At 36.0% G+C, this 18,507-nt stretch overlaps 1 protein-coding gene across 6 annotated transcripts in view; it reads right to left on the reverse strand.

Annotated features, from left to right (window-relative positions):
* Positions 1-488: 488 nt before the first annotated feature.
* Positions 489-18,507, reverse strand: part of DYNC1I1 (dynein cytoplasmic 1 intermediate chain 1) — a 297,318-nt gene continuing 279,299 nt past the window's right edge. For 5 of the 6 annotated variants that reach the window (XM_054564271.1, XM_054564269.1, XM_054564270.1 and 2 more), the window contains 2 exons: positions 17,930-18,055; positions 489-1,487 (listed from right to left, as the gene is read on the reverse strand). In XM_054564271.1, the coding sequence (XP_054420246.1) occupies positions 1,377-1,487; positions 17,930-18,055 (237 nt within the window). In that variant the 3' untranslated portion in view covers positions 489-1,376. The remainder of the gene's footprint in view (positions 1,488-17,929; positions 18,056-18,507) is intronic. The other variant, XM_054564274.1, reaches the window with a different exon arrangement.

The raw sequence follows: 18,507 nt of genomic DNA on the forward strand, positions 1-18,507 counted from the left end.
TTTAAAAATTTAAAAAATTTCATAGTTCAAGGAATCCTCACCAAGAAAGGACCATGGAAATGCTCTTCCTAAAAAGCTAAAAGCCTGTTTTCAAATGTTTTCATGACTCAACCACTATTTATTTTAATTCTCTTGAGGCATAAAATGACTTTTTTGAAAAAAATTTTCATTAGAGTTGTTTAAAGACATATTTCCTAGTCCAACAGTAATACACATTTTTTTTGGTATGAATAAAAAAAATGAAATGTGTAGCACATTTGGTACTTGTGCATCTTAACCTGTTTTTCTTACTCCAACCTTTGAGATAGTTTTTGGGCAAGTGTTGCTCTGGTGAAGGAGATAAGGGAGAGCCTTCCAACAAACCACACACGTTTCCTCATAAAAATCAAACCAGTCTTGGTTTCGGTCCAGCCAGGTTGGCTGCCTGTAATTCATTACCAGCCTTTCACAGGGCCCTGAGACATGGCCCTCACTCCCTCGTCACAGCAGAATTCCAATCAGGCTTTTTTCCCCACGCGAAGGACTTCCCCACACTGATGCAGACCTGGTTTGGAACATTTTATTGGCAATTCTGGTGTCATATTCAGGAACCACAGACTTTTGTCAGACTGTATTAGCTTGAATGAAAAGTATCAATGGTCAAATATATTTGAAATATTGTTAAAGTACCTAGAAATAATAGGCATTAAAATTCATTTTGTTCACTGCAGCAAATCTCTAAATACTTCAGGTCCTCAGTGGAACGGGCGTACTGTAATTGTTATTTGGAACTTAATGTAACCTCAACAGCAGCGGAGACAATACAGTCCTCTCATTATGCACATGCTCTAGGATCGTTTATTTTAATGCTTTCAAATAAATATGTTCCATGCAGCACACCACAATAAATAAGGAGCAGCAATGTTCTTCTAGTAAATCCATTCATAATGTGAGTCACCATGTGAAACACCACGTCTCAAGTCTTTGGCCCCGCACCATATCGTGAAGCACACCACATCTGCACCTAATCATATCTGGCTTCATATGGATTTAATAGGACTATGCCAGAAGTGCATGTAAGCACAAATTTAACCAGAGGTTTCCAGCTATTAAATACAGCTACTAAGTAGTTAAAAGGCAACAACTAAACCCGTAAAGGTCCCCCCACCCTTATTTTTGAGACAGAAATACAAAGATAGAAATGGTCTGGTGAATTTCAGGTTAGTGGAGAGCTGGGTAGGATACATTCAGAATACTTGGGGCAAAGCTGGCACAATATGGCACCCAAAATGTCATGGAAATACTGATACTGCACACTGAACACAGTGGAAGTGATGGCCGCAGACGCTGAGCTCTAGAAGGCGAAGGTGGGGCTGGGGAGGGGAGGCTCACTCCCACTAGGCAGACAACTCCACGGTGCCTTCCTCCTCGCTGTCAGCTCTGTTAGCGCGGATCTCCACCAGGGTCCTGGCAAAACGTGTCCATTCATCATTGTGGGGAACTGCAAGCTACAAAGCAAATTAATGGGAAATGGTGAACGAGATGTCTTTTATGTCTGAAAGCCCTGCAGCCCAGCATGCCTGTTCCTCCTGAAGCTGATGTTTCCCTTGGAATGTAAAGGAAACCGCATAGACTTCTTTCTTGAATCAGTTAGATCCCTGAAGTGCTGCTCTGAAACTGACAACATAAGGGAATACTGTCACTGTCAGATGCAAAATCACTCGTGGAATTTTTAGAACTTTAGAAACTTGTGTAACCTGTACTATTATGTATAGTAGCCATGTTTAAAGCACCTTCGGTAATGAAAATTCATACACAAACCAGGCTTACTGTGAACACAGTAAATAAAACTACCGTATTGACTAGGATTTTGAAATAACTGTGACATTGTCTTTCTAAGTCAAAGCTATTGATCCTCCTTTTAAAAGTGTTGCTAATATGCCAATATGCATGACCAAAGTGTAGCTACATATACAAAGAAATCTTACTACTATGAAACAATATACTTATGAATAACAGTAATAGCTAAAATTTACCAAGAGTTCTTTTCTAAGTACTTCACATGTACTAATTCATTCCTCACAACACTCTTATATAGGGCAATATTAGTGTTTTATTTTGCAGAAGAAGGAATCAAAAAACAGAAAATTCATCTTATCAAGGTTGAAAAGCTAGCAACATCAAAGCCAAGGTCAGTATTAGTATGCTATAATGGCTCACCAAAAAAGGGGGATTTATAAAATTTTCTAAAGAGCATCTTCTATGTACAATTCTGTGAAGAGAAAATTACTCCTACCCAATATGAACTGCATGTATACATTTTTGTTAGCTGATTTAAAGGATACCAATTTTTCTACACAGCATCCAAAAATGAATTGCTTAAAGATACCAGGCAAGTGCTTTGAGTAGAAAAGAGAATTATTTGAAGAGGAGAATCAGGATCAAGTAGAAGTCTCAATGGGTTTCATGTAGAATGAAACTGATTTAGAGTATAGAGCCATTTTTTTGGAGCATTAACCTATAAAATAATATAATCCCTCTCTATAAGTACTAGTGTTATGTGTGTTATCTACACTTTCTATAAATATTAATAACACACATGCATCCCAATGAATATACATTTTTAAAAAAACAAGAAAACAAATAAATCTAAGCTTTGAGATCACTTCCACAGCTGAAAAACTTCCCATTATATAGAACCAAACAGTTAAAACTTTAAATTTTTATAATAGGGGATGATACTCTCAGATAGTATCTGTCCAAGACAACTTATTGGAGAGTGACACCCTTATTATACAAACTATGTCCTTCAATTAGTATTCTACTGCTAAGGTTAAATGTTTCAAAAATATAATTCTGGAAATGATATACAGATGTGGGGAGTAAGTTCTATTTATTTCAAGAAATGCTGTACCAATAAGAATTCTTATTTAGCCATATGAATGCATTTTTAAATGGTTAAATACTTCCCCGGCTATTGAAGTGAATCCAAATTTGTTCTTAGGCAATGACATAAGTTCACAGTCTATTTTCCTACTTTGAGCTCTTTTCCTAATACTACAGTAGGGAAATGAAGCTCTGAAAATAAACAATACAGAAGAGCTAACAAAAAGCAAAGGTAGGAAAGGTTGGTATATTATTTATATGAGAGAATAGGCCTACTATTTCTTTTCTCTCCTCCAAATCTTGACCAAATTCTTTTTTTTTAAAAAAACCTTACAAAACAAAAAAGCCCAAGAGACAAAAAGCTAATCATGATAATGTATTTATAACTTTTTCTCATATAAGAAGCTAAAGCTAAAGCACCTCATAATTTTGTATAACTTTATATATTGAAAAAAAAGCAGGTCTCACTAATAATACATAGAATATTGTTCATAAAGATCAATATACTCTGGGAATTTGGCTCCTAAACATGACACTATGTTACTGGTTAAACAGGCACAAATGTAAGTTTACATATTATGCCATATGTAATGTCTTATTGATATCAATATCTAGAATCTATACACTAAAGTAAGAAAACATGTAGATACATTTACATAGTTTCACGTAGCAGTAATGGCAAAACTATTAAGAAATGGCACTAATAAAGATTATGAAACATTAAAGTTTGAATATGGGCCCAGATACAGTTTAGGTCAAAATTGAGTATCATTAATGACATATAAAGTTGCACATCTAACTTTTCAAAAATAAATTTTATTAAATTTAAATGTTTCAGATAAATGAATAAAAATACTCTACAATGGAACCTCATTGAACCTTCTCCATGAGGGGTTGGGAATAATGGTACTATAATACCAACACTTGTCCTTAAAAATATAGATTATCCCTTACAAAAGGTTTCACAGTATCCTAACACATTTTGTCCTCTTTTTGATTTGTGAAATTTCATTTAATTTGGAAAAATATTAGAAGTTTGTTTTATCAAAACACTGTTCTGTCAAGTATTTTCCTCTTTAGAATATCATAAATAACATAGAAATGTTAGTTTGCTTTGGTTCAAAAAAAAAAATTCTAGAGTTGAACCTGATAAAAACACAGATGCTTCCAGAAACTTAGATTGACCTACCTTATCCTACTATACCTTTTCATCTAGTTGACTATAAAAATAACCCAAGATGATTGATTGTACCGTTAGATTTAGAAGGTGAACTGCAGATTGCCCCATTTTTAGAATTAAATATCATCAGGAAACATTTTATGTATAATCTCAGCTTGAATGTGTAAATGTGTATTCACAGGCTGTTTCCACACCTAAAGTTAATAATTTTTGGCATTTGAATTCCTCGTAGGTAAGACCAACCAGGTGTCCTAACAAACAAAACCACTCTACACTCTCCAAATCTGGTTGGAACAGCCTCTGTTTGAACAGCTCTGTCCTTCTTACCCTTGGCAGTTCCTGGCCCTTCTCACCTGTTTCTCTCTGATTAGAAGCTGCTAGAAAGAAGTCTCACGAGCATAAATGCATTTGAGACTTTCTCTAGGAGACTTTTAATCCAATAATACCTCAATTATTAAGTAGAATAAACAAAACCTTTGCTTATGTTTAAGCTAAAGAAAAATTCTGCTCTCATGTTCTTTTAACTAGCATACAAATCAAATTCATCACCCTGGACTGAGTACCAACTATATGCCAGGCACTATGTTAAGAACTGAAGATACAGCAGTGAATCATTTTGCCATATGATATGACTATGAAATACCAATGAAAATTAATTTATCCTGTTTTCTAAGGTCAAAATGTGTGAATACTGGCATAGGTTTTTCTTTAAACTTCACTAACATTCAAAATACGAAGAGCCTAAAAGTCACCTTGTTACAGTGACAACCACAGTATTTCCTGGTATGTGCTGTATGTCCAGCACGTAGTGGGAAGCAAATGGCATGTTAATGAAATGGCTTCAGCATCTCTTTAAGTTTCTATCAAAGCATTAAAGGCTAAATCTAGATTATCACACTGGGGTTTTTCCACCCCTGAAAACAATAGTTTAAAATAATTTCCAAAGAATTTACATTTGTGATAGGAAACATATTCACAAGTTTCTAATGGTGATGATTAACTTCAATCAATTAAAAAATCTACTGGAAGCACCATGAAGAAAATAGCCCATAGTTATACCATAAGGAAGGACTCATAAAAATTGTCCAGCATTGTAGTGAATCAAAGTGGATCTGGAAATGTTTTCCTCCTTCAGATTCACTGGCAAAAGTCCACATTCAAGGTCAGGGATGACTCAGAATTTCCCTCTGCTTCATCCACGGCCGACTCACCCCGCTCCCACCCCCATGTCAGGTGACTGTTTTCTAAAATTTTACTAAATCCATAAAGCATATTTATTCCAAAACACTCAGGGCCTCAATACCTGAGATAACAAAATCTTAGCTATAAGAGTGACCAACTTTTATAGATATAACACTATTTTTACAGCCAGGATCAAAAAGGTAGTTTCTGAGGTAGCAATTTGACCATGAGGAGGAGGTAAAATGAACCTCAGATCTGAACAGGAGACTTACGTCCTGCTCTCATGTGGGTCACTGCAATGGCAGGGTGCTTAACCTCTCATTGCCTCAATTGTGAAACGCGGGTGATGGTGCCTGGCCCATTTATCAAGAGAGACGCGGAGAGGACAAGAACGGTAATCTAGTGAAGAAAATGCCACAGAATAGTCATACATTCTTCTTCTTTATACTGTCACTCAGATCGAACACATTCTTTAAAATGATATGAAAGTGAGTGTTACCAATTCTGCAACATTTCAGTGGTTGGGTTTTGTTTTCTTTAAGGATTAATTCTGATGTTTGCCACGTGAGGATGCTAAGGAAGTGGGTATGGACCCCTCTTCACTGAGAAGGAAGCAGAGGGACAGGATGCTGAATGATTTGCTAAAAAAACAGAACTTGCACACATTATTCTAGTTGTGTGTGGCAAGCAGAGAGCCTCAACCCTTTTAAGCAATGCTGCCTACTAGTGCAAAAGGTCAGGCAGGCAGGTGTTGTGTTTTGAATCACCTGCTAAAAAGATTCTAAAGATTATTTTTAATGTTCTAAGATTCTTGAGAGATGAAAGATCATCTTAATAAAAAGCAGAAGTGCAAAAGTTGTGGAAAAATTAATGAAAATCAATCAGTGTAGTCCCCCACTCCCTACTTCTTCTGAGGCTGTCATGAATCTGTCCCCTCTGCCCTGTCTGAGTGGACTAGAAGATTCCTCGGGACCCTACCCGACCCTGTCCTCAAATAACTCCTCAGTCTAACCACTGGGGCTCTTGTCTGAGCTTCTTGTGCACTTCAAGGGAGACATGGATGGCAGAATAACTAGACTGGAGAATGGAGCGAGGGTTGACTTTACCACCTCAGATACCCGTCAGATCATGTGTCTTTCCCAGCTCTGCCACTTAGTTTTTGTGTGTCCTTAGGAAATTTGTTTTAATATCTTTGATCTTCACTTCCTCATTTGCGGGGGAAAAAATTGAGACCCATTTCCTAGATCTGTTGTAAATATTAAATGTGGCAAAAAAAAAAAAAGAGCTTTGCATAGTACTTGGCACATTATATACCCTACGTAAATGATAGTTTTCCTTCTTAATGCTTAGTCCCCTCTCCTCCATTTTCTTTTTCTTTTGCTTACTTCCCTCTTTTCATTTATGTATTCATTTCCTCCTTTTCACCTATATAAGGCTGCATTTTTAGAAGTATTTCTTATATTTTATAACTTTTTTTTTCTTAAAAACTCACATAAACCATTTTCTAAATAGTCACACTTTTAGTAATAGCTAAGTTTCATGAGCTTAGTGTGGGAAAAGGGTTCCTTCAGATCACAAAAAAAATTGTCACACTATTTTTAATTGCTCATTTAAAAAATCAAATTTAAAGTGTTATTATTCTTTATAAATGTGTGCATATGTACACATATACATATGTATATTCTTTTTATTTTTCAAACATGACTCACACAGCTTTATCTTGTCTTTCCTTTGTTACAGCACTTTCTACAGTGGGAATCTACATTTTTAGCGCAAGTCATAAGACTTTGTAACCCCTGAACTTGCTGTTATAAAAATCAAATGACTTTTTATAATCAGGGTTACACACACAAATATCATTCATGTGTCTCTTTTTATAAGCACATGGCTAACCATTCAGAACAGTCCTCAGTCAGGCCTCCCTCATTTGTGAGTAATTTTAAAGGGTTTATGTACCTAACAGCTGATTTTAAATAGCTGCCTTATCTGCAGTCACTCCTACCCGCCCAATACTGCATTTTTTATGGTAAAAATATCCATCTCAGGCATTGCTTAGTATCAAAGTAGGTTAATTAAAAAAATGTTTTTGATAATTAAGACAGAATAGTATCCCATAATTTCAATTTGGTTTCTCAGATATATTACGCATGAAAAACAAATCAAAGTGAGTAGGACTCTAGGCTTCAGGATAAATATTCCATGGGTGTATGTTTCATCAGCATCTTTGTAATCTTTCAATTAAATGGAGTCATTAAAAAATGCCTGGGACGATTATGTTAACCATTGATTCTGAGCAGACACACAATAATTCATCCCCTGTAGTAACCTAAATATTAAAGTTTTCTGTAAGAAAGATATCTTACAAATTACCTTCTCACTTTAATATGCAATGATTTTTTTTGTTAGTGCATTTACAGAAACCAAGAAAGCAAACGTGGGTTTCTACAGAACCACCGCTAAACCCCCTTAAGCTCTAAAAGCTTTTTTAAAAGTACAATTATTAATGGCACCCCAATTCAGTAGACTGTGGAGTTACTGGTATACAAATACACGTTTGTGTTCAGAGGAAGCCTATACTTTTTAGGGCAATTCCCTTTGCCACACACACAGATGGAAGCAAAGTGGGAGGTAATAAGCAATGAAATAGCCGCTGGAACGACCAAGCATACTTGCCTCACATAAATACAGCTCCACTGTATTTAACTCCTGGGAGAGTCTAGCATCACTGGTAACAATGGATAAAACCACGGACCAAAATTCCAAGCTAGAATGCAGTACACAGAGGGCGTAAATATACTGCAGTTTTCTACCACAAAAAGATATACTGTGCGGTAACTTAGTATTTACTGCAGTTTAGAGAAGTCCAGAAAGTAGAAGTTACGTTAATCTCCATTCTGTAGCATCTGCTATTAACTAGTCAGTGGTTAAAATTTCTGTGAAATTTAGCGGCATGCTAACCTATAGTAGTCTGATGATATCTGACTGTATTTGGTTAAAAAAGAATTTCTTTTATCTGAAAACCCCTTCGAGGGAAAACCTCACCCACCCATGAAGCTTGAGATCTCTCTGCCTAAGATCTCTTCCTTGTATTTTTAAATGAGTGGTTAACTTTTATAGCATGTTTGTTAGAACAACACTTTTAAAAAATCCATTACCACTCAATTAAGGAAAGAAATAAAGGTAGGACATAAAAGTCAAAAGTAAATAGTAACAAATATGGGTCTATATCATTTTCAATAAACCAGCAAACATCAAAGGAAATAAATAATTTTTAAACAGTATACTTAAAAAAACAAGTTCTTAAAAATATTCTTCATGTTAAAATTCATCATTACAAGAAGCATGACAAAATTCAAAAGTTTTTACCTGTGAAGGGAGAAAAAAATCACACAGCTGAAGAAGAAAGAGTTAATTCACTAAGATGACTTTGTTCACGTTTGTATTAAAATCTTTATCATCCTCCTTTCTTTGGGAATCTCTTAAGCATTATTTTTTTTTTCCTGTTATTTGGAACAATCTATTTCTCTCTCCAAAAGATGGGGGAAATGCTGAAAATTCTGGCTGATAGGCAATAATGGAAAATAAACTTTTTAAACTTCAATTACCAGTCTTTTTCCATAACATAAAAGATCAAGAAAATGACAGGGAAACGAAAAAGCATGTGCTACTCGAGCTGATCTGTCATGTTAGCTGACTAAACATATATCCCTTCTCTTCCTGATATTATTAACTATAGGTTTTCTAGTAAATTCCTAGCAACCACTGCATCTAAGCAGTTTTGACAAAGAGAAGGCTTATTGTTAAACACCTTAAAAACATTTACCAAGGTAATAAAAGAAATGTCATTTCCTCCTACTGAATGTTTGGGCATAAAAGAGGTATTTTTATAATGTAGTCCATGATTTACCATATCTATAGTGTCCAAAAAAAGCACAATGAAAAGGAAGCATTTTTCCAGTGGTTTGATAACTATTTCAATCAACTGTTAGGCTTGCATTACACTAGTGGCCAATTGCTCACTTTTACAAGCACTGAGGGGAGAGGGACCGGGATAAAAATTGGAAGGAAAGACAAACAATCTTTTCTAAATGTATTTTCTAAATGTCTTTTTCTGTGCAAATACAGTTAAGTGGATTATTTTTTCCTGTCCATTAATTTATAGCCAACTTGGAGGCTGCGTTCTGAATGCTTTCCCTTAACCTTCAACTTTCACATGTAAAACTTTCATTCGCCCAAATATTTATTGACTGCCTGTTAGGTGCCAGGCACTGTGCTAGACCAGGATGTCCTATTGAATTAGACAATTGTTTAAGTATCTACTTTGTGTATGTCTCTAAACTCTAAAGATTAGAAACTACTGAGGAAAGTGATTAACCAAAGGAAATCTACCAAAGTGATTTTGTCCCCCTAAATCAAAAGGGTGGCTAGTTTTCAGGATAATATATATATATATATTATTCTAAAATATGTGTGTGTGTGTGTGTGTGTGTGTGTATTTACCTCAGGGTCCTTAATGCTAAGACAAAGAAACATAAAAGATTTCATCTACATGTTGAGAAACTGTTGGTTGTCCATAAGGAGACAGATCTTTGGGAATGAACTACTGATCAGTTTTATTTGCCAGCTAAAAGAGTAAGAGTGAAAAATTCCTTCTATAATGTTCAGCTTTGAGACTCTCAAAATGATAAATAATTCATGCTTCAAAATGTAAAAGATTTTCTGATATCTGACATTCTCAAAAACTCATGCATACCTTCCCTCGAAATTAGTATACAATGATTCATTCACTTCCAACCTATATGGTATATAAATATTTACACATACACATGCCTAAGCAGATACTGGATTTCTTGTTGTATTTTGGATACATCAGCAGCACATACACTCATGGGAGGAACAAACAACTCCATTTCTATCCAGGTCACTGTTAATCTAGACTCTCACATGACTGAAGCAGCTTCGTGCTCGGTTAGTCTAAGTTATGATTTGAGGCTACTGTTCTAGGCAGCAATTTTTCAAGATAAAATTTAACAGTTTTGAAATTCTAAAACTAAACACAATTTTGTCAGCCATAAAAAAAATTAACACTATAATTAGCGACTGCTTCAAAATCCAAACTGCTATTGAAGATGACAGTTTGAAACCACAGAAGAATCATAAAAGACGATTAATTATACAAACTGGCACTTGTTTCAGAAGGTTTATATTCATAGGCCATTTGCCACCAAGATGGGAATATATGAATTTCATTGAATATTGCAAATTACTACACAAACATTAATTTGGTTTTTATAAAATTAAATATTAGGGTTTTATTTTCATTGAATGAACTACTCCATAATACATAGAAACCTAAGTATTTTCCTATCAATTAAGAAAAAAAGTGGCTTGAAAAAATATTAATCCTATAAATCTATTTTTATAAACTAATTCTACCTGAATAAGCACACTATTTATATAATAATCAGTTTAATCATAGTCTTTTACATATATAATTATCCAAATGAAAGCCACTGCTACTACATTCACTATAAGATGAATAATTATAACATTAATTGGAATAGTGCTTTTTCTTTTCTTTTTTAAATTAATCACTTTTCCTAGAAGAAATCAAGTTAATGCTAAAATTACAATCATACATTTTAACCTAATTATTTTTATTTCAAATACTTATAATTTATCATGACAAGGAAATGAATTAATACATTATTCCAAAGTAGATTATTTTAAATAATTATATTTTTAGCACCCCAGATCTGCCCATACAAATATGCCATTGTGCTTTTTAACTTAACTGCATAGTGTTGGGGCCATGACAATAAAAATTCAGGCAAAACTGTAAAATGCAGTTGAGAATTCCAATGTTTCGTTTCTCAGCCATCAAATATCTAGGTATTATCAGCAGAGCTAAGTGTGTGCATTTTGGTTTTCATCTAGGTGTTCGGTATCATGGGAGAGTTTATGCCAAAGTCTTCTTTTCCACGTAGAGCACGCCAAAAGCAGTGCTTCTTATCGGCTAAAGGAAGAACACTACTTCTTCACAGAAGAATAAACTGGTACAGCAAAGACCTCCAAGCATCTTGCAACTTATGGCCACACTCACGTAATGAGAAACACAAGTGTCTGGGGCAACTATAACTGGACTTCAGTAAGGGGAGCCCAGCTCCGCTGCTTGTGGAGGCTGCCCGAGCTTCGCTGTGCTACTGGGTTTGTCAGCAGCAGGGGAGAGTGGCCTTCCTAACATGCACTAATTAAATTGACTGATTTCAATGCAGGTCTTTTTCATTAAGGAACCTTTACTTGAATTAACCACAACATCTCTGTTGAACTTCATATTTTGTGTTCTGTACACCGCCTTCCCCATGGGAGGGGGGTGGTATTTATATTCTATTTATATTTAGGGCACAAACTTCTCATGGAAAATTGATGAAGGCCTGGTCCTACTGGAAAACTCGACGCAGTTCCACAAAGCAAACAATTATTGCTTAAGTGTAATCCACTTAAAACCATAAACATATTGTATTTATTTTGTGTCACTCAAATCCTTTTTAACTCCCGGCACTTCCAGTTTCTCAGATGCTGCTATAGCAAAGTGCTATTTAAAGTGCAAGAGAAATGGCTCATCAAATCTCTTTTATTATTATTCTAGCTGGCTAGGAAAACTATGCGAGGCCTTTTGTAGCGGTCCTTGTACCTTACACCTTGATCATCATTCTGAACTGTATTACGTAGGTCATTTTTCCTCCTGGGACTCCCAATAAACTTTTCATTCTAAGTTTTCATTTCGGCTTTAAAATATATTTAAATGAACAATTAAATCATGCTTTATGTTTTCAACAGTTACATTTGATCTCTCATGTTCACCTGCATTTTTCCTGTTTAAGAATTTCTCAAGGATATTTTAATATACTAACAAGTGTCAAATTTATTGTATTTACCGGAGTTGGGTATAAAATGACCAGCCCCCAAATAGTTGTATCAAACAAGGTATCTGAAATGTGCCAAAGTTCAGGGTTAAAATGTAAAGATGAATGCACGTTTTCCTAGGTGATTAGTGAGTGGGAAACCGAACAAATAAAGCCAGGGTGATAAGATTTATTTATCTCCCAAATGACAGATTTTACATCGCCATTTTATTTTCATATTCTCCTTTAAGCTGAACATGATTTTGGAATTTTTATCATTTGACTACTGCGGGAATATACGTGGGGATTTGAAACTTCTACGTGTTTTTCACAACTGAAAACAAAATCTTTCCTGGAAGAGGTTAATGGAAAACAAAATAATAGGAGGTGGAAGAGAACTGCTTCTTTCAAAACTGGAGCTGCAAACAGCATTCTAACTAATTCAGATAAGCAGCAAACATAGTGGTTAGGGGATATTCGTGACAGCCGTGTCTGCGTGACAGCACCCAAGCTTTCACAATGGCAGCGGGCTTGCAATAAAACACATCTGCAGGGACGACAGGTAGATAGGCCGACGATCAATCATCAGGACACGTGAATAATTCTATACTCACTGGCCCATGTGCTATTAAAATCAGCTCCACATACGTGGAAATGCTTGCTATTCAGTAAAGGAGCCATGGCAGTGAGTCATTTTTATGTTTAATTCTTTAGAATATGTGTGTTCACACATCATTTAAAAAAAAAATTCAACCATGATTAACTGCTCTGCACAAGTGTATTCTGAAGCCAAATACACTCAACATTTTCAGGTTATATTTGCAGTTAATTTATGACTTGTTATCTTATCCACATTTCAACTAATTGAATGGAATCATACAACTCCAAAACAAACAGGCGACGACTGCATAGATGGGAGAGAAAAATTCTCAAAATTTATTTAAGAACTAGGCTCATTTCTTATTTTAGATCTTAGGAAATTTAAATGGTACATGCGACCACTGTCTTTTGAAGTAACTTTTAAGGTGCGCAAATAGAATAAAATTATAGCCAAATAATACAAGGGGTCTTCTCTGTCTTTCGCTGATTTCACGTAACTTCCATTTATGTTAATGGGAATTAAGCACCTGTTCTGTAAAGAAAATAGACCCCTCTCTGTGAAAATAAATGTGTACAGTACATTTTCCAGATACAGTGCTGAAATCAAACAACCAAAAATGTGTGCTATATAAACAAAGCATCATGTGGCCTACCTGAAAACGCTGCTGTACTAAATTTTGCCTCCTGAGTCATAGGCCTTGAGATATTACTCATGTCTTTGCCATTTCAATGTAACAACAACAACAAAAAATAAAAAAAGGATGGACAGGCTCAGTCCGGTGATGTCAGTGAGCTCCTACACAACCCTCTGTTTACCCCTTCAGAAGTTCATAATAAATTGTATCGGTAAGTCTGGATTCAAGCCACTGCTCTCTGCCATCATCTTAAAAGTCACGGAGGATAGTTGTACATAATAGAGGAGAACACAATCATGGGGACACTGTGCAGGGACTTCCTGCAGCAGCTGCAGCGGCAGCTCAGCTGGGACAGGAGGTGAGGCAGACGATTATTAATGACTGGTGACACCAGAGTCTCTTCCAGCAGTGCCCTTCCAGTTGAATGTCCGTCTCATCCAATAGGTACATCTACCTGCACTTGAATGACTTTTGTTAGTCACAAGTCTCCTATCAGGGAGTTCTTGACAATGGAGTGGACAGAGAAAGGCTGTCCTTGCCCCATGCAACTGCACGAAGCACGACAGAGATCTTCCCCAAACTCTACTATATTTCCAGTTAAAAGTGTGATCAAAATAGGGTTGTGGGGAGAATTAGAATAGCCAATATGGTTTCAGCTCTATTTTTATTGGCCTCGTGATGTTTATAATCAAAGTCATGGCTATTTTTATTCAAAATTTTTAAATGGTCTTAAGAAAAAGGTAATAAGGAGAACATATGGCATGTACTATGTTTAACCACATTTCTAAAGATTTCTCCTTCTTCCTAATGATCTAGGTCAAGACCAAAATTTGTCATTTCTGATTTACATCGTGAGTGGTATTAAAAGCAATACTCTTGTGGACAGGATTGGCTACATAATTTGCAGGGCATAGTGCAAAAGGGAAATGTGGGGGTGCCTTCTTAAAAATCTTCTTAACAATTGCAAGACAATAACAGCAGAGCAGTAAACCAAGCTCAGGGTTCCTCTAAGCACCGGGCCCACGAGGTTATATACCATGCAGCCAGCCTCGCTCTCGGAACAGGACCTGGGCAAGAGGTAGCCTGCTGCCCGCTTCTTTCTCCTTGACCCAGCAAAGTTCTCAGTTGAATCAGCTGCGGGAGAAGGAATGTGAGATGTCTTCCCGCAGACACCTTTTCAATGTTTGAGGTCCAAGAAAAATGGATCAACAAAGTGTACTCTAAGTGTTTCATCTTCTTTCCTAGAGGGTTCCACAAAACAACGTTTTCCATCTGAAAGCCAGCATGACCCTAGCAAGGGGTTTGGTTTTAAAGGGGACCACCAGGCCAATGTTGAATACAGGTAATGGTAGCATGGTCTACTAGCAAAATGATCCTCAACGCCATGTTTTTTTCTCTTCCTCTATATGTTTTTCCTTTTTAAATCAATGTCTGCTCAAACCCCTTTCTGCTAGTCAGCCACGCAACCGCCTTAGATTTGACCTCACATTAAATGGGCCAGTTGGCCGTGAAGGCACTGTGGCTTTCTGCAGTCATGGTGACGTGGAAGCCTGGGCAGGCACTGTGGGGAGGGTGCCCTTCTCACCTAAGCACAATTGTGCTTCATCAGTTCTAGGCTAGTGAAGGAGATGGCAGGTATGACAAACGTGGCACTATTTGGCCCCGAAGGGGTCTACCACCCTTTAGAAGTGGGCTTCTGCTGAACTCAGCTCTACACAGTTCATCTTTCCTTTTAGTACCTGGAACGTCTACAGAGTTGGTCTGCAGAGATTTAGAACAGGCTATGGAGATGAGCAAAGAAAAAAAGATGCCTCCCCTGTATTTTTCCCCAGAGATAAGTATGGGGTAAATTTGTAGATACCTTACAAAAATACTGAAGGAAAAAAAAACCCTATAGTTATGACAAAATTATCTTAAGTCTGAGTCTTTCTGAGCTGTAGATTGCTTTGTATATGATCAAACAATACTGAGAGAACTGTGCAGATGTATAAGCCTATCCTGATTTTTGGTCATACAGAAGAGGGCTACAAGATTATAAAATCACCTACTCTCAATAAAATAGTATATCCTTTCTTTTCCTCCGGTAGCAAATTTGTAGGGATAAACAACCCTACAAATTGTTTGGCCTATTATATGTCACAGAGATTTTTCTATAGCCTGTCTAGACTCCAGACAATAGGCGAGACTGGCCCATAGTTGCAGACGTTTCTATAGTCTGTAATATCACTTAGAAAAGTAAGGGCAATAATACAAAAATGAAAACCAGCCTGACCTGCTGGTACGATAATAGAAATACGAGTATAGCAACACTTTACAATTTAGAAATGATGATAGCAACCTAGCAAGAAGTTTTAGCAGCCGCATATCAGCCAAAACAACTTGTACAAAATCATTTATACTCCCAAAATGAATAGTATTCAAGTAATTCTGTCCACTGAGTATAAAAGCACTTTATCAGAGAAAATTCTGTATACATATTTTGTTTTCATATTGCATAGAAATAGTGTATGTTTATATGTATATAATATATACATAAAATCACAAATATATGTGTATTTATTAAAAATATATTTTATATATAATATCTGTGGTCAACATGCAGACTTTTCAAAAGACCTGTCTTTGAACAAATTAGGTTATTAAACTATTGTGCTTTACAGCCTTCTGGATGAAATGTTGCATATAATCTTACAAAGATTAAAGATTAAAGAGTTAAAGGACATTACATATAAGCAAGGGAGGTGGATAGAGAAAGGGGTTTTTAAATTTTATCTCCTTTCTGCTATTTCATCTCCGAGCATGTCTCCACATCTATTTCTCTCCCACTATTACACTTGTTATAAACAAAGGAAAGAAAGAAAGATGGAGGAAAAAAGAAACCTTGTTTGTTTTCATTCCCTTTCTTTTCTAGCTTTTAAATTTTTCAGTAAATGAACTGATAAAGAGTACTTGTTTTGTTGTTTAGTCTTATTTTAATGACGACCAATAAAAAGATGCACTGAATATAAAGAATACCCACTGAAGACATGCTGCTGTAAAACTACAAGCAATATTTTTGATTTGGAGGGTATTCTCTTTCCCAATGACTCCCACCTGTGTCAACGGTCACTTGATCATTTGCATCTTCAACACTAGGGATAAATATTAACAAAGCCTTTGTTGCTATTGGAATGACTCAGTTTGTGGCATCCGGAGTAGTTTAGGGGGTGTCTAGTGAAACAGAAAACATGCAGCAAAACCAAGAGGTTCTTCCAGTTCTTTTACTTAGAATTGTACATCCCAAAATAGAAAACTCCTATTTCTAAAGTCATTCTACTTCTATCTCTGGCTGAATTTTTAAAAATTCCAGAAACAACACCATTTACCTTGTTTCAACACAATCACCTCCACCATATAGCAGTATATAATAATGTCATTAAGAGTTCCACTGTAGAATAAATCATCTAGGATTGCCAAATTTATAGAATGCTGATTGATGAAACCATAGAGAACCTTCCTCAACGTGAGCACCTCAGCCCATCTACTAGGCACTCATTGAGCACTTCCTGCATTGAAGGCGTTCATGTCTACAAGTGTGGTACATTCCCGTCCCTGGAATGCAAATGTTAGTTGCATATTATGCCAAAATAGCATTACACAACACTCTTATTTTGTTTTCCTTGGAAGTTCAGTATTTTCTGTCTTTAAGGAAAAAATTCTTTAACCTCATCAGAAATGAAGGTTTTTGTCAACACTATCTTACAGAGTAAAAATAAACAGATATGCTTCAGTACAAGTGATTGATAATGTGTTATTAAATAGAGTATAACAATTCCAGGAGATATTACTGAAATAAAAGATACAGTTTTTTCCATTGATGTGTGCCATGATGTTCAAGAATACTTTACAAATAGGGTGGGGCAAAAGTAGGTTTGGAAAATAATATAATTAATAAGTAATAATACAGCAATAAGCTGTGTTTTGCATACTCACAACTGTAAATCTATTTTTGCCCCACACTGTCTCATGTAAAAAGATATACCAGAGAGGTCTATATTTCATGTATTAACCTTGAATATTATAAAAATGGTACAAGATTCCAATTTACCTCAGCCTTTTAAATTGGCTACATGTTATAATTAAAGAGTAATAGTTTATATTTCAGTGGGACATATCAACTAAAACTTGACTTTTTAAAGTGAATAATAAATTCCACATTCAATGTTAGCATGATGGCTTTGGCAAACTTGCATTCTCATGAAATGGGTGGAAAGTGGCGTGACTCATCCCAGGACAGCTGGGAATTCTACATGCTCTGAAGAGAGCCTGGACCATTCCCTACAGCATCCTGTACATGCAGACAGGAGACCAAGCTAGCCCCTAAGGAAGTTTTGCCATACTCCTACTGAAGTCAATGAATATTTACAATCACATACTCCTACTGAAGTCAATGAAATATTTACAATATTTTACAATCACATTCAAGAGGGATCTTGTGGCCTAAAAGGTCTTGTCAGTAATTTCACTGGTCTTTAAACTAGATGTACCAGTCAAGAAAAAGAATCTTACAAAACAGTATGTACCTCTCCAACATCGTAGATCCAAATACGGCCTTCAGAGTCCCCAACGGCAACTTCTTTGCCAGCTTGAGCCCAACGAACACGGTTTAGGGCAGAGGCCCCCTCAATGGCCACACTTGCTGTTGGAACCTGCCAAAGAGGTTACGAAAGAATCTCTGAATATGAATTTAAATATACGTTTAACTGGATGAGTCACCACTGCCTTCTTGTGCATGAAGTAATATCCATCTTTGTGCAGAAGTAAAAGGATTCATTGTTCTTAAATCATATGCTCCATTGTACTAAGAGGTACAGAGGAGATACTTTAATGAAAAATGAAATGAGGAGGGTTTTTTTCTGCCGCCAATGGAGAGAGAGTGACATAAATATTTCTTCAGATTATATAGGGGGTGCATCTGATGTACACACAGCAGCTCAATGGGATACTTCATGATCAGGTCATGATTTATGGATCAATGAAAAGAGAGATTTCAGGATTTATCAAGATTAGGGATACTATAAAAGACAGGAACGGGGAGCATGTTGTGGAATAAAAATCATATTAATATGAGTTTTCAGGGGAAAAAGTATGTGTTGATCCT

This window comes from Pteronotus mesoamericanus, unplaced genomic scaffold (genome assembly GCF_021234165.1).
Source record: "Pteronotus mesoamericanus isolate MK-2021 breed Mesoamerican mustached bat unplaced genomic scaffold, CSHL_Meso_final scaffold_85, whole genome shotgun sequence".
Classification (NCBI taxonomy): domain Eukaryota; kingdom Metazoa; phylum Chordata; class Mammalia; order Chiroptera; family Mormoopidae; genus Pteronotus; species Pteronotus mesoamericanus.